The 17,078-nt window shown below is 41.8% G+C and overlaps 1 protein-coding gene across 10 annotated transcripts in view; it reads right to left on the bottom strand.

The window, feature by feature from the left end:
• The window catches only part of DENND1A (DENN domain containing 1A), a 494,220-nt gene that overhangs the window by 333,142 nt on the left and 144,000 nt on the right, over positions 1 to 17,078 (bottom strand). For 9 of the 10 annotated variants that reach the window (XM_004757352.3, XM_004757349.3, XM_004757351.3 and 6 more), the window contains exons 4-5: positions 15,427 to 15,476; positions 4,198 to 4,317 (exon numbers count right to left, since the gene is read on the bottom strand). In XM_004757352.3, coding sequence (XP_004757409.1) covers positions 4,198 to 4,317; positions 15,427 to 15,476 — 170 coding nt within the window. The remainder of the gene's footprint in view (positions 1 to 4,197; positions 4,318 to 15,426; positions 15,477 to 17,078) is intronic. The other variant, XM_045082368.1, reaches the window with a different exon arrangement.

A 17,078-nucleotide genomic window follows, 5' to 3' on the forward strand; every position in this document is an offset into this window, starting at 1 on the left:
GAGTGAACAAGCACAAGCAGGGAGAGAGGCAAAGGGAGAGGGAGAAGCAGGGTCCCTGCTCAGCAGGGAGCCTGTTTCGGGGCTCGATCCTAGGACCCAGAACCATGACCTGAGGGGGAGGCAGATGCTTAACCAAATGAGCTACCCAAGCACCTCTTTATATGGGTATAAAGACAGTATTCCTCAATATACTTTAGGTATATTTGGGAACACAACAGATAAGACTTCCTCAAGATTTAAATAAGATTCTTACACATAAAGGAGAAAATTGTAAAACATAATTATTTTTAAAGTTCCTTTATAAAGAGCAAACAAATTTAGTTCTTGTATGACATCTCTCCCATAGTCCACTGCCCACAAACAACACAGTTAGGACTTAGGCTCTTCCTCTTCCCCCAAAACCAGAAGATGGCTATAAATAACGTATTTCATTACAGTTTTAGCCTTGATGGAACATGGGTCATTTGAACAAATCAGAAGCTGTGAAAAAAATTATGGTTCTAGGTCACTTTATGCTCTTTGAAAGACTTCAGAGGTAAATGCTTATACCACACATCAGACTCAGCTGGTGCTAGCGGCACATGCCACCACACTCACACACGCTCCTAGATGAGAGGAAGGTAATGAGGAAGGACCTACCCGTAACTGTTGTTCTCCTAGCTGTGCTCTTAATCCCGTATTGACTACCATGCAGCACAGAATTAAATAATATTATGGCCAATCGCAAGGAAAAGTAAAACATTTTACAAAGAACTAGTCAACTGTGGGAAGACCTAACGCATTTGACTTTACACACTGTGGTATTTGTGTTCATGAGACTTGTTTATACTCTAGCACAACTACATTTCTGTCAGAGTTAGCTGGTGATAGAATTCAAACCAATTTTTAAAAGATGTTTAAACACTGGGCTATGGATCAGGAATTCTTTCCTTCATAAAACAAGGATTACTAAGTGCCTACTGGGCATAGACATTCCTCAATATACTTTGGGTATATTTGGGAACACAACAGATAAGACTTCCCAGGCTTCATGGACCTTACATTCTAGGGGGAAGGAAAAGACAATGCTTCTTACAATGAACCCAAGCGTACACTGTATAAAGGATGTCTACGAACCTTTCATCGCAACATGAAGTTTGCATTTTCAAACATGGGCCAATCCTTTATAGGCACAATGGCTGTCACTCAACAGCTAGATCTCCTTGGTGAGATTCAAAGGTAGTACACCTCTTACAACTAACAGACATAAGTTTGAGAATATGAACCACATCTCCCTATAAATAACTGTATTTCACATTTTCTCTTGAACTGGTGTCCCACAAAGCCTGTCCTCTCACTCAGAGCCTTCAGCATCCTGTTCTTCCATTCAAATGGAATACATCCCGTCTCTGAAAGCCACGCACACAGTATCTTGGCCAAGCACTGCACCAAGTACTGGAGATACAAAGTTGTGCAAGACACAGTCTTTATCCTTAAAGAGTTAATTTCAGAGTAACAGGAGGAAGAGGTAAAAAGAAGCTCAAGGTTTGTGAGTGTGTGACTGAAGTTCGCAGAGCATGCTGGGTGCACCCAGAGGAGAGGATGATTACCTCTGCCTGAAGAACGCTGCCGTGGGTGGACGGATAAGTGTGTGAAAGCAGAAAGGTCCAACAGCTCATATGGGCCGGGAAGCACAGGAGCCTGGGAGAGCAGTCCGAGAAGAAGTGATCCTAAGAAGCTAAATCCTGAAACTGGGGAGGCTATGTCTGCACAGACACCATCACCGGAAGTTATGCCTCCCATGGGAAGAAATGGAAAGCAAAAGCAGAGGTGGCTTAGGAGCAGATGAGTTAGAGGACTGGGCACACCAAGAACAGTGACTGGACCTCAAGGCACTGGTTAACTAATGGAAATGCATCGGGGGGGTAGGGGGGAGCAGAGGGTCCAAGCATTTCCAAATGGCAAGGAGACCAACAGTGCTAACAGAACCCTGACCCAAATCACACCTGCGTTCTCCCGGCAGACCTCTCCAGTGAACACTCTACCATGTCACTCAAGGTTAAGAGCAGACCCTTCCATTCATACGCCAGTCTCAATTCACCAGTGTTCCCAATCCAAGCCACAGGGAAAGTGCCACTGGGCGTACCTTCCACATACACACAAGCTGGAAGAGATAAAGTGAGTCCCCACCCACCCACCCATGGCCCAGAATTTATCTGGACTCTATTTTTAACCACAGTCACTATCCTCTGGCACTAGAACATCAATAGTAAGAAGCCACAGTGCCATGGAATTGCCCTGTGCATTATATATAGCATTCTGCAGTGGCATCAGTCTCCCCAGTTAGGCTTGGGACCTCCTCAAGGGCAGAGACTAGCTAACAGTAGGCACTCAATTAAGGGCTGACAAACAAATGAGTGAATTAACCCACCCCCTTTTCCTGCAGTTCCAAGCTAGTATAACGGATAGAAAACACACCAATGGCTGCTATTTTTCATTCTAAATGATGGCAACAGGAATGCTAAGCAACCAGCTTTTTGTAAGCACGACACCCATGACCTCCATGCAGACACACGCAGTCAAAAACTGGAATCAGAGAAGAGCAATTTTTAAATTTGAATTTTTAAGTAAACAGTTTTCCAGTCCCAGAAATTTGAATGACTCTCATAGTGTCAGTTCAGAGTACGTCCCAGCTTTGAAATGAAGAAACACTGTAAACCCAAATATTCTGAGAAAACAAACAAAAACCTTTCTGCAAAACTTGAACAACTTGTCTTAAACCTTCCTCTCCTCTAAATGACCATATAAATACACAGTGCCCTGGCCAAGGCTGAAACCGAACAAAAAAATGGAAGAGAAAATTTTATTTAAAAAGAGAAAACAAAAATTCAACATTGTTGAATCAAAAAAATAAATAATCGTTTACATCTGACTCTGATACTCTGGGCAGGTAAGCCCTGGGCCTGGGCTCCTGAGGTAAGCTTGAGAGCAGCTGCACCACTTAACCTCACAGACCATCTGGGTTGTCCCTCCTTCCTGTAGTCTTTCCAGCAGTTGCCCTCGAGGGCCTGAATTACAGATGTGAAGCCTGGTGAAGGAGAGAGCTGACTTTGCTGATTAACAAGAAGATTCGTGTAGAAACGCAAACGTAATAGCCCAGACTGACAGTTACTCAGCAGAGGCACCTCAAAAGCCCCTCTTTCTCCTGCAGTGTGAGTGTGTGTGTGTGTGTGTGTGTGTGTCTGTCTGTCTGTCTGTCTTTGAGGGGCTGGGGTGGGAGGTCTTTTCTTGGTGAGGAGAAGAAAGTCCAAAAATGAATGTACCAGAGAACCACTCTTTCTGGAATTCACAGAGCCTGGCCTTTTATCCCTGGGCACAAGCCCAAGATTGGGGACCCGGGTTTTGTCAGGGGCGCCTCCCTGCTGGCCTGCCCTGGGCTGCTCCACATGAGCAGAGAGAGACAGGAGGCAGGCCCCTCTGACACCTACTTAACCGAGGCAGACGGAGAGGAGAGTGTGTGGGATGCCTTTACTTCCCCCAGAGGAGGCGCCCAGCAGGAGCCCCCAGAGCCAGCAGCTCCAAAATCGGATTTCCACACGTCCTCTCGCCCCAGAACACACCTTGCCCCTCTGGCAGGAGGAAACAGAGCATTAAGCAAGTGTGGCTCTGGTGTGTGAGGGGGCTTTAGAAGACCTAAAGAAGCCTTCTTCCAGGATTCTGTACTTTTTCCAAACCTCTAGAGAAGTAGCCAAGTTGGGAAACAGTTCCTCCCTCACTGACCCACAGAGGGCAAGGGTGTTACTTTGAGGAGGATGCAATCAGTGTCTGCAAGACGTCCTGAGCTACAGACACATACTTTATTAATAATCTTACATACACAAAATGTCCAAGGGAAAGCCTAACAGGCTAATTTCTGACAGCTCCAGATAACAGCAGGAGGAACTGAAGCCATGCTGACTCCCCAGCTTCCACATACTCCACAGAAGCAATGATCCCTTTCCCACCCAAGGGATGTGATGCAAATAAATAAATACGATTATCTGCAGAACTTAAAGTGCAAGAACAACACGGCGAAGTCCTTCTCCCCAAGTGCAGTGACTTGTGGGAGACAGATAGGAAAATGGGAAGAACAGCTGGGAAATTTAATGACAGAGGAACGACGCAAAGGCCGACACTGTTTCACAGAACTAGCCAATAGCCAAAGCCACTCTCCCTTACCTTAAGATACAGAAGCAGCTCTTCGCTCCTGAAGATAAGCGGCAGAACCCGAATCTCTGTTTGCTGTCAATGTCAGTGAGCACGAACGTGAAGTTCTGGCCAACTTGGCTCACTGTGAGGCTGCAGCAAAGACAGGACAAAGGGGGAAAAATGAATGTGCAGTAAGTTTCTTGATAAAGCATCTGATCATGACAAGTCGTTGAACCTGTAACATTTCCTTTCTCAGTGGAACTCTTTGTAAATGAACTCGAAATTTACACACTTCGAGGAAACAGACAGAGCTAGTTAAAAAAAAAAAAAAAAAGAAGAAGAAGAAGAAGAAAAGAAAGACAGCAAGCAGCCCATTCTAGTGACCACCTCCCTACCCAAGCAGCTACCAAACCTGCTTACTGAGTTCAGGCAGGTAGCCCTGCTAATCATCCCCCCACATCCTGAAAGGAGCATTCTATTAACCTCATTTTATAGATGAGGAAATAGCCGGCAGCAGCACTGCCTAAGGTGCCAGCTGGGAAACTGCAAAAAGCTGTGTTTGAGACCCAGGCCTCTATGATGCCAAAGCCTACTCTGCCAGCTTGCCGCTAACGGTTCTCCCCCAGCTATTCGCCTCGTCGGGGAGCAGTAATGACAACAGTATTTAAGTGTCCACTTCGTGCCAGGCATCCAGTTACACACTTGATAAATAGCATCTCCCTTACTCATATTAACCCCAGAAGTTAGATGATGTTCCCATTTTCCAGAAAAGGAAATGGAAAGACTGACCAGGTAGGTAACTGCATCCTACTCTCAGAGCTTCTAAGGAGAGATAATGCATTCCGGAGAGCAAGGTTAGCTACTACTTTCCTACATTCCTGTGTCTTGCAGAATTTTTGAATTTATGAGGAACATACATTTTACAGGACAGAAATGCCCAATGTCTTTTTTATGATTTTATTTATTTATTTGACAGAGAGACAGGGAGAGAGAGAGCAGGAACACAAGCAGAGGGAGTTGGAGAGGGAGAAGCAGGCTTCCTGACGAGCGGGGAGCCAGATGTGGGGCTCCATCCCAGGACCCCAGGATCATGACCCGAGCCAAAGGCAGACATCTAATGACTGAGCCACGCAGCCACCCCGAAATACCCAAAGTCTTAAGGTGAGGTGCTTAGAAATGGAAACGGGCTTTAAAGAAAGAATAAGGAGAAAAAAGCTAAAAGTTCCCACATGAATGCAAAATTCCGTTAAAATGCCACAGATAAGAGTGACATAAAGTAGGAAATATGTTTCAAGCAATAAAAAAGCATACTACTAATCAGATTAACCTAGAAACTAGGTTTGCAGGTGCAAAATGTTTTAAAGACCACTTTCTAAAATCAGCTTACCACTTAGCTTGGATTTCTTTCTAAAAACTTAACTATTCCAAATCCTGATACATAAATTTATGCTAACATAGTATTTTGAAATTTGACATTGAATTATTCAAAGGAACTCATTAACCTATATTGTATTTTACGTACATTGTATTTTACAAAATATTCTCAAATTGACAAAATATTCAAATCAGTGCTCTCACCTATAATTTACTTTCTAAGTTGCCAGCAGAAATGAAAATCATTCACCAGGCCTTTTCCAAAGGCAGACTTATTGAGTCTTTGGATACAATATGAATTAGTTTTTCAAATATGGATCGCCTTCCTTTCTAAAACTCCCTTATAGAAACCACATAAGCAAAAGAAAATTAAGGAGACTTTCAAGGTATCCCAGCACAAAAAAGGTCAATGGACCTTACCTGGTCATGTTTAAGGAAACAATTCCATCCCCTAGAGAGTGGTTAGAGAGTGCAAGAAAATAATTCAGAAAGAAAAGAAAGTGTTCCACTCTCCTTGTTTAACTAGGAAGGTGAGCGAAAACAAGGTGGCAATTTAAAAGCAGTGTGGTAATAAAACAGGTGTAAGTAATGCTATCCCTGCACCATACACAAGCCAGAAGAAGGAACACATTTCTATAAAAGTTATAGAGCTGTCCAGGGGACACCAAACTCTACCTTCTTATGGCTGTTATGCTTTATCAATAAAGCTTGGATACTGTGTTACTATGGTGATTTAATACTATGTTTTAAAGGGGGATTATATGATTAATTTTAACAAGGTTGAGAACTGAAGATGTGTGAGAAACAGGTTTCTAGCTCACATAATTAAAGTGATTGGGGAGAAAAGTGGGCCTCACTGGGGGAGGTGAAAAACTTGAATTATTAAAATATTTAAAGCAACCGGTCACAATGATTCTAAGTTGCAAATAAGGTCATGCTTTTGTGAAATATTATTATGTGAGCATATAAAATATGACTGTTCATTATTTTAACTCAGAGTCTGATTTCCCTTCTAGAATGTTTGAAATAAAACATCCTAGAAGGAAAGGGTATTGATAGGACTGAAAGAAAACACTCTGAATCTCTACGAAAAGGACACAGAATGAACACAACTCGTTTGTGAATTGAGTGTCATTAATTTCCCCATTATCTTTTCACTACCATTAAAAATGCTGAAAATGCTTTTAGCGACATCCTAGGCTCAAAGAAAGATTCATTACTCATTTACTTGGTTCAAATCCCAACTCAATCACTTGTTAACTGGGCCTTCATTTAGCAAGTGACTTAACCTCTAAGCACTGCAGTCTCTTCACCTGGAATAACAATGCGAAACTACTACCCAACCCAAAGGAGGTTTCGGAAATAAGTGAGATCAGCATTTACAATAAAGGCCAGTCCATAATACAAAATAATTAATAGAAGAGATGCAAGCTGTTAAGTTACCATCTAAAGGAAAACAAAAATTCATATTGAAATCATGCATTTGCTCAGAATCTTCCCCACTGACTCATACTTGTAACCCTTATATGAGCAGAGAAAGGAAGTTGGCCTTTCTCTCTTCTCTGTTCTGTATTTTCCCTAAAGGACAGTCCTCTGTGTGACCAAGGGAGCTGCTCCTGCACTCAGTAAAGTGAACAAAATTCTCTTGGTGTGGGCGGGGGAGGGGTCGCAGCTTAGGAGGGAGCACTTGTTATTCTCAGCTGACTCACCTTTCTAATTCCTAATAGGGTGAAGTATAAGCCATTTAAACAAACAAACAAACAAACAAAGGGGGCCCAAACCATCAAACCCTAAAATCTTTTCTCCTTGGACAATTTCCAATCAAGTACAAGCCAGGCAAGGGTGGTCAGAGGTTAACTTGAAGACTTCGAAACCTCCAAGGAATCTGTCATTCCCTCTCTGCTGCAGCGCTCTGGGACAGTGTGCAAGCTTTCTCCATAAAAAATGACTTTGGGGAAAGGGTCTGCTTCGTTAAAGGCTACAGGCTTCGTGTTTACCTCCAGTATTAGAATCCGTAACTTTTTAACAGGAATCAGAGATCTCGCGATGTTTAAAACTGGGAGGAACCGCAAAAAGCATCTCGCTTTAAGATGGGAAAATGGAGACACAGGGCTGTTTTTGGTTTTGTTTGCTGTTTTCAAAGTATCAGGACTAACACAGAATTCCAAGCCCAATTCAGGTTCAAAGTCCTCTCCATTCTGCCAGGCTACACTAAATACAAGGAAACCCTTGCCTCACCTGCAGCTTGCAACCCTGTTAAAGGAACTCAAGTATGTGGGAATCCAGATAATTGTCTTATCAAACACACCACTTCCCACTAAGCAAGAGAAACCAAATTTGAGTATTTCCAGATATATGCCCAGGAGACCAGGGCCAAGACCACCCTTAGCTGTGCTTCCCAGGACTAGATGAATATGGAAAACCAGGGCAAAAAGGAACAAATACTCAAACCAGACTTTAACATTCATGCTGACTTTTAAATGCCCGTGAGCCATTCAAGGCTCCTCCAGCAGCATTCTGCTTAATCTCCAATTTATTTACACACTGAGTGTATACACGGCATGAAGCATGTCAACAGGCGGTGTGGTTCCAATCTTCCAGGGAGAGATGCGATTCTCCATATTATCAGCCTTTGGGTTTTCTTGTCCCCTTTGTAAATTGAGCAACTACTACACTGGGCACCAGAACAAGGACTGGCCACCTGTCCTGCTATGGAGATATCCCACTAGCTAGAGAGGAATAACAAACAAGTGTACCACACAGCACACAGCTGTATGCGCCAGTGTTTTATGAAACCAAAGCCGGAACAAAGATAGAAGCAAATGGAGAAGGCAAAGCCATACTCAACTAACAAGGTTAGAGACAGTTTTTCAAAGGTGACAATGACCCTGACCCTGAAGGATGAGGCAGAGCAACCCCTTCAGAAAGGGGCCTAAGTGTTTCAAGCAGAAGAAGGAGCTAGGCAGAGGGCCTCCGGCTGGAAAAAATAAGGCATGTTCAAGGAACTCAACGGACACCAGGACACCACCGCAGCTAACATCGGGAGCTAAAGGCAAAGAGGCATGAAGTGAAGGGGCTACACTAAGCAACAGCTAGATTATACACAAGGCCTCACAGGTTTAGGATTTTTTTGTAAAGGTGATTTAGGATTTAGGAAAAGAGATTTAGGATTTTTTTTGTAAAGGTGAGGGAAAGCCACTGAGTGGTTTTCTTTAAGAGAAAAACAGTCTAGTGTACAACGGGAAATGTTACGTGGAGAACAGTTTGGAAGAAGCGGAAGCAAAGAAAGCAATGAGGAAGCTGGTGTACTAGCGCAGGTGAGACTGGATGGAGCCGAACTTCACGGAGGGGGTGGGGGGAATGGAGCTGAGCGGACAGTTCCCAGTTCTAGCCAGTGTAATAGCTAGTGAACTAGCTAGAACCAGTTCCTAGTTCTAGCCGGTGTAAATGACAGGCCTGCAGATGTACTGAGAGTAAAAAGACAGCAAATTACCATTTCATGATAGAAAAGACAAGTTTGCGGGGAGATCTAAGAGTTCCATTCGGGATATGTTAAGTCTGAGAAACCTTAAAATAGAAATGTCAAGTACGTGGCTGAACATACTTCTTAGAAAATCAGAGAAAAAGTTTGGGCCGGAGCTATAAATTGAAGTCATCTACACACAGACGTAATTTAACACCATGGTAAAGAACAAGATCACTTAGGGAGAGCATTCGGAAAAACAGAAGAGGATCCAGGACGAGGTTAGAGAAGCACCGATTTAGAGACGCAGGGAGAAAAGAACATCAAAGGAAAAACGGAGAACGAGCAGGAGGGACTGGTCAACTGTACCCACGAATCAGGATGAGAGAGGAAAAGTGGCTAGTGAACTGAGCGGTATCGAGGTTGCAGAGGACCTTGGTAAGAAAAGCTCGAACTGAATGACAGAAGCAGAAGACAGACTGGAGAGGGCTGAGGGATAAACACATGTGCATCTAACTCTTCCAAGAAGAGACAATGAGGCAGTGGTTGAGTGGGAATGAAAGGGAGAGAGAGTTTGCTGCTGGCCGCTGGAGAAGACTCTGGAGGGGCAGAGTCATGACGCAGGAGGGAGAAGCTTAGGTGTTTAGTTTCCAAGCCCAGATATGCTACACGTTGGCTCTGTGAGCACAGGCAAGTTATCATGCCTCTCTGAGCCTCACCTACAAAATGAAAATAAAACTTTGCAGAGCGGTTTTTTGGTGAGAATTATAAATAATGTATACGAAGTAGCATATAATGGATACAAGGTGAAAATTACTGTCCTGAAACTACAAAATTCAAGAGCTGGAACTCAAACATTCTGTGATCCTCGATGTAGTACAGCTTACTGATAATTACCTGTTGGGCCCTACTGCAGGGCACCCTAAAAGCTGCTTTTCCTTTCCACCTGTGCGTGCAGGGTATCAGGCAGGAATCACGTTTTATCAAACTACCCCATCTCAACCTTAAGTTACATGAGCCTCAAAGTTTTCTTCCATAAAGCTTTCATCTGACTGAGACTCAAGTTCCTCACATTCCAAGCTCAAAGATCCAAGTGGCAAGAATGACACTGACCCAAGATGTCTGGGGACCAAGAGTAGGTCACATACTGCCAGAGACATGCCTATCTGCTCAAGAAACTTATCAGAGAATACTAGACTCCCTCGTCTACATGAGCCTGACAAAACACAAATGAATCATAAGTAGGAAACCAAAAAGTAGCAAAACCAGAAGGAATAGCAAAGGTCTAATCCAATCCCCTCAGTTTACCCATGAAGAAGCAAAGGCCCTTGAGGGGAGACATCACTTGGCTCACAGCACAGAGCAAGTCAATGGCAGAACAAAGACGAAAACCTGGTCCTCCAGGTTGCTACTCCCAATGTTCTGTCCCGTGAGGCCTACATGTTTCATTGTTATCAAATGTCGTAGAAAACGATCACAGGGCGCAGCTTAACCCATGGGACCAAACCAAGGAACTAACCCAAGGATGAAACACAGGAGATGCAAGTGGGCCAAAGGAATTCAGTTTTGCAAAGCAGAGCAGGATGAATGTGTGGATGTGGAACAAGTGCGAAGGTCTGGGCAGATACAGATGAGCACACTAGCCAGCACATCAGTTTCAGTCTCTGCTCGGTTTCTTCTTCAGTTACCAGAATTTGCTACTTTTCTACAATAAACATACATTGCTTTTGAAAGAAATTGAGGGGCACCTGGGTGGCTCAGTCGGTTAGGCAGCCGCCTTCAGCTCAGGTCCTAGAATCAAGCCCTGGGTCCGGCTCCCTGCTCAGTGGGGAGCCTGCTTCTCCCTCGCTTCTCCTCCCCCTACTCGTGTGCTCTCAAGCTCTCTCTCAAATAAATAAATAAAATATTTTTTAAAAAGAGAAAATTTGAAAGTTCTTTTGGTTACTTTAGTTATGGTCTGATGGAACTAATGATAAAGTAGAACGATAAAGTAGAAAAAGGAAGGCAGAATTGGAAGTCAGATAAATGCAGGTTCCAAAAGCAGCTCTACCGCTTACTGGGAGTGGGGCCTTGGGGAAGTTACTGAACTTCTCTGAGTCCTTCTCCCCATACATGGCATTATGGTAATAGTAAGTTGCAAATGTGTACGTCTGTAGAGCAGGAGAACACAGCACAACGCCCGGCACATAACAGACTTATGAAAGAGCAAATAGCATGTGAATCACATTTGCATCTGTGGTTACATCCGAAATCATGAAACTATGCCTTCCTTTGACCCTTAAAAGATTATGTCATTTCATTTTGTGCTTGTGTCATCTGTGTGCAGAAGGATTTACAGAGCACCTGAAGGACAGCCGACTCACTGGGTTCCGAATGAGGATAAGCACAAACCTGGGAAGGAAGAGCTTTTCCATCCTCCAGTGAGTGCTCTGTGCTCTGACTGAAGCGGTTGCCAGCTACCAAGTAGCACCGCAGTACAAAATGGTATACAAATCTCTCTTTTCCTTCCTTTAAGAAACAGCTTTCCTTGTCCTTGTCCAACAAGGACAAGTTTTTGAGAGTGATAACATTTCTCACTGCTGTCGTTTCAAGACTCCTCTCTGCCAAGAGCCTCAGAAACAGCCTAAGGTAGAAATAACTCTGCGCTAGGGACACCTGGGTGGCTCAGTCGGTTAAGCATCTGCCCTCAGCTCAGGTCATGATCCCAAGATCAAGTCCAACATCAGGCTCCTTGTTCCTCAGGGAGCCGGCTTCTCCCTCTGCCCGCCACTCCCCCTGCTTGGGTGCACGCGCTCGTGCTCGCCCTCCTCTCTCTAGCAAATAATTGAAAGGAAGGACAAAAGGAGAGAAGGAGAGAGAAAGGCATGAAGGGAGGGAGGGAACAAACTCTGGACTGGGAGTAAGAGTATGGGTTTCTTTCCCAGCTCTGTTATTACGTAGTTGTGACCGTAAGCCAAGCATTTCACCTCTACAAATCTTGGTTTCCCTTCTGTAAAATGGGATGTTTGAATCAGACGAATTTCGTCTTATTCTCACACATTTGCAAGGCCTCCTGTAGCCAGAGCCCAAGCTCTCACAGTACACATCACCCTCTCCCCAGCAGGCTCCATCTGCTCAGGCTGAACAATCTCTAGGCTCACTCGTGGTTTCTCCTCTGCTTTGCTCCTCAGGCATATGGGGTGTTAGGCTCTCCCTTCCACTTACCCGCTTCTTACGGTCCTTGCAGACTCAACACAAGTCTCTCCCACTGTGAGAAGTTTTCTCTGACCATCTCAGTCTTCCCTAACCTCACTATCCTTTTGGAGAGATACTGTTTGATGTGTATTTATAATACTTCCTGAAGTAGACTGAGAAACACATGGAGGGCAGAACTCCAAGTCTAATACCATTTCCATATCACCCAACATAATGCTACACATTTGGAACCTTCCTTTGCTCTTTTGTAAAAGAGCTACCACCACCGTCTATCTTTTAAAGTTGCAGGGGAAAAGAAATGAAGTACTAATGTGAAAATGGCCAGCACTCTGACTAGCATCACTCGAATGTAAATTTCCATCCTCTCTGCACTGTTTGGTGACTGATCTTCCCACAACATGTTCTACAGAAAAATGTATTCATTAATGTGGGAGATGGACATCTATGTTATGTTAGCAGCCTAATAAGAACCTAGGGTAAACTCTAATTTCTCTGCAGCCTAGACTTTTTTCAAATGAAGATAACAACACCTGTTCTCATCTCTTAGGATAGGAGGAGAAAGTCAGGTGATACATGAGAAAGCACTTTCTTTTGAAGAGATACTGGCATTATTATTTTTCATAAGTCCTAGTTTCAGAAAGAAAAATCTTAAAACAACACAAGAGACAGTAAGATGTCAATGTTAACAGGTGATTTGATGATGACTGTGAAAATCCCACTCTTGATATAGACTAGAAATGTTAGAAAGTTGTATTACTGTTCCTTGGGATAGAAAAGCACAGATACAGAAAAGATTAGGAAGCTTTCTTTTTTGAACATAATCACCTAGGGCATTACTCATCTCCCATGCTGACGGATTTTTTTTTAAGGCAAACAGTATCAAGAATACATCGGGGGCGGGGGGGCTCTGTGGGCCCCAGAATCTGGGCATAGCCATTCAACAGTGCTAATGCAAAGTAATAAAAAAAAAATGGTAACATTAAAACCTTTGTGCTTATTGTAAGTAAACTTATCATTATCTCTTCTACATGAAAGTCTGCAAAGGTTAAAAGTGGGGAAAGAGAAGAGAAAAAATATAATCCTCAAATAAAGTGGAATTTTTTGTTATCAATAAAAGTTATCAACACCTATAGGGTGTGGAATATAACAAAATATAAGACAGAACCGCTGTAACAAAGCAAGGATTAAAGTAGATCCATAAAGAGACATTTCTGTCCCAAATCATTTTGTGAAAAAATAGGAGAAACATGATTAGGGGAGGGTGATCTAGACAGAAATGTTTTTAGAAGAAAAATATTCTTCTAACAACAAAAAGGCATCAGGACATTGTTGACAAGAAAAAGATTTTAGAACTATTTAAGGACTCTGCTTTTTTTTTCCATTTAAGAATGTAATCACCCAGACAGGTAGGTAAGTAGAGCAGTGTGGTTGTTGAGAGAGGAAGAGAGAGGTTTGTGTGTTGGGGGTGGATTTAATCTCATTGCGCATTTCTTTCAATATTAGTTTACAAAGTTAATTAAAGAATATCTATCCAAAACAGATCACCACTCTTACAAGAAGTCATGTAAAAATATATTCTCTTATTTTTCTTTGTTAGATACCTAACCACATTTTAAAAACATTTCAGCTTTATTAATTTATATAAATATGCCCTTGCCATAATTTGTAAGACATTTTATAAGTGACTGGAGGAAATTTCATGCATCGCTAATTCATACATATAAATGTGAAGTTTGCATTAAACGTCTCTAAACAAAACCCTACTTCCTTGCTATTTTTAGAAGGAATAGGATAAAGAAGAGACAAGAGGACTCTCATTACAAAGACTGACCCCCTTAAAATTAAGGCTATTCTGTTTTGAGCATCAACCCACTAACTACTAAAACAACCCTGATCCCAGGATTTAAAAAGGCCCAAGTCTGGGAATACTACAATGGCTGATTGGCTTAAAAATAACATGTTAGAACCAGGGAAAACAGTGATTATAAGTGGTTGGCAACATTCCAGTGCTGCTTTTTAGTACTCTTTTAAACTCCTTTGGCTACCAATTCTCATCTCACACCATTTTTAGGTTTGTGCCAAACAAAGCAGGACACCACTCCCCAAAGTGTTAGAAAAGACCAAGCAGCACACTACCCACGTGCACTCGAAACCACTGAAATCCTTCAGGCCTGCCAGGTTCGGTACTCTGAAATCCAAGACAGACTCTTCCTGAAGATGGGCCATTTTCTAGCTTTCTCAGAACATTATTATGGCAGTTATTACTTAGGATATTTTCTAGAACCTCTGTCACTAGAAGTGGACTTTTTAAGACATACTGTAGGCACAGTTCATAGCTCAATTCTCTAAGAGAAAATTTAAAAGAGTAAATGGTGAGCAAATGGCTGCACAAATAATATGCTTGAAATGTCATTTAAAATGTAATGAAACACATAGTAGACATTTCTTGAAAAGAAGATTAAGAGGACCGCTTTGACATTTTATTAATACTGTTAGTGAGTTATAGTTTTATACAGTAAAAAAAAAAAAAAGAAGCTCTTCCAAAATTGTTACCATTAACCAGTGGGTTTTGTTTTTTTTTTAAATCCACTAGACTATTTTAACTATCTTAGAGTTCTTATACTGACACCTTTCCAAGAGTTTACCGTACTGCAAAATCTTAAGAAAATGTTCGATTTTTCTATAGAACCTATAGAAAATGCTTAGTTCCCCAGAGATACCATTCTTAGCCACCTAAAATGCAAGATACTATGAAACAACATGCCTTTTAAATAGCGGAACACCTTTAAACAAGATAGGCCCGTGGCAATCTAAATTTTACGTTGAATCAAAGAAAAACAAAGTCCATGTAATACTCATAAGGCCATGGAATAATGCCACATTACCTAAGTTAAATATGTTCACACTTAAATAAGAATGAAATAGCATTGGAATAAATACCAACCATTCTTAATCATGGTTCAAGTCTGATAACCAAAATCAAAAATTTAATGTCATGCAAAATCCACCTCAGAGACCAACCAACGCAAAGCTCCAAGCTTTAAACTTTTTGATAGTGTCCATAAAATCCCCAGGAAAGGAGAACACTGCAACTCCCCTTCAAACATAGACGTTTTAAATCTTGGTTAAACAGACGGAATGTTAAGAATGGTATGGTTTTTATTTTCCATAGCAGGTTTATTGACACTTTTTTTTTTTTCTAGTAAAGTTTGAAAATCTGACACTACCTGTCCACATAGAAGGGGAAACAAAACTTGGTCAAAGTCTGTAGAACTTCCTGTGGAGAGAAAGAGAGATAATTTATACATCTAATGGGACCAATAAATCTAGCATTAACCACGGCACACAATCTAGCAACTTTACCCTAAAGAAAGAGGAGACAGATGAAGAAATATGGGCTTTATCAATTACATGGGAGGAGTACAGGCAGTCAATCATGAGAAATAATAAACATGATCAAACTTCATTAAAAATGAAAAATTAATCAAGAATCACACATGGGCAAGCAGCAGGAGCCACGCAGGAAAGCTCTGAAGGGAGGGAGGCGGTTGGGTTGCTGAGTGTTAACACCCCTCCAGGGACCATCTCCAGCCTGACCATATGGATCAGAGTGAATAACACCGAGCCACATGGGTTTGGCCTGGCAGGGCCGCTGTTGCTGGCACCGTTTTTGCCTGTTACCTAGGAACAGAGGGGGCCGGGATTAGACAACGCTTTCCTACATCAATAGGCCAAATCACAAGCAGAATAGAAAGCCAACTTGAAGATAATTGTCCCTGAATGTTGTCAACTACATTTTTTTTAGAGTTTAAAACTTCATTTCCTTACTTTATAAAGAAGTTGCCATCTCTGGCATAAATAAATTTTGTAATCAAACGATAATAATTTTAAGTATGCACTATTTTCAGTAAATGTCATTGTAAGTGGACACACTTACCTGCTTATAATTTGTGAAAATCCAAAGCAACTAAATATCTTTCTACAAATATGTAGGTAATAAGACCAAATCCATCATTTAGGGGAAGTGCACAAAAAGGAAGCAAAAAGCAGAGCAACATTTCTTATTCATAAAAGGGAAGCTTCTTGCATTAAGAACAGCACAATAAGAGACACAATACACAGTGTGTGTGTGTGTGTGTGTGCGCGCGCGCACACACACATGTGTCTTTTTCCCAAGAGACACATTTCCACGTATACGGCATATATACACATAACTAAACACATATACAAGTAATTAATTATTACTTCCTTCATAAAATTTTCTCTAGCTTGACTTAATTTAACAACAGACTTGGACAGCCCACAGTTGGTGCTTATCATAAGTTCACAGACCAACGTTATAAATTTTAAAAAAGTATTCCTTTCATGCATTTGATTTGCTTTTTAACTATTTGAAAATCCCAACTTCAAGACAAAATGAAGAACACATTGTTCGGTCATTGAGAAGCTGGTTCAAATTAAAACAAACCTGCCCATTGCAAATCCTAATCCAAGTGATAAATTATAGATCAGTTTACAAATGTAGCACTTTTCTAACCAATAATAATGAATTATCAATGCTAACTGAATTGATGCTTCTCGCTTCATTTATTTTTAAAACCAGTTCTATCATTCAAGAAATAAACCACATCAATCTAATAACCCACTCAATGAAGCAGAAAGCACATTGACTTGCTCTGCCAGAGCATGTTCCGCCTACATAATTCAATTGAGCATATCCTATTTTTTAATATCATCTTGGCCTGGTACTATGTATATCACAGCACTGTTAAGGCATGTCATGAAAGAGTAAAGGCAGACGAAACTAAAAAATGAAAAAGAGCAGGTAACAATACTTCAGCACATTCTCTGAGGCATTATTGCTACACCAGTTAATTCC

The sequence above is a fragment of the Mustela putorius genome, unplaced genomic scaffold, assembly GCF_011764305.1.
Source record: "Mustela putorius furo isolate JIRA1106 unplaced genomic scaffold, ASM1176430v1.1 tig00000596_pilon_pilon_pilon, whole genome shotgun sequence".
Classification (NCBI taxonomy): domain Eukaryota; kingdom Metazoa; phylum Chordata; class Mammalia; order Carnivora; family Mustelidae; genus Mustela; species Mustela putorius.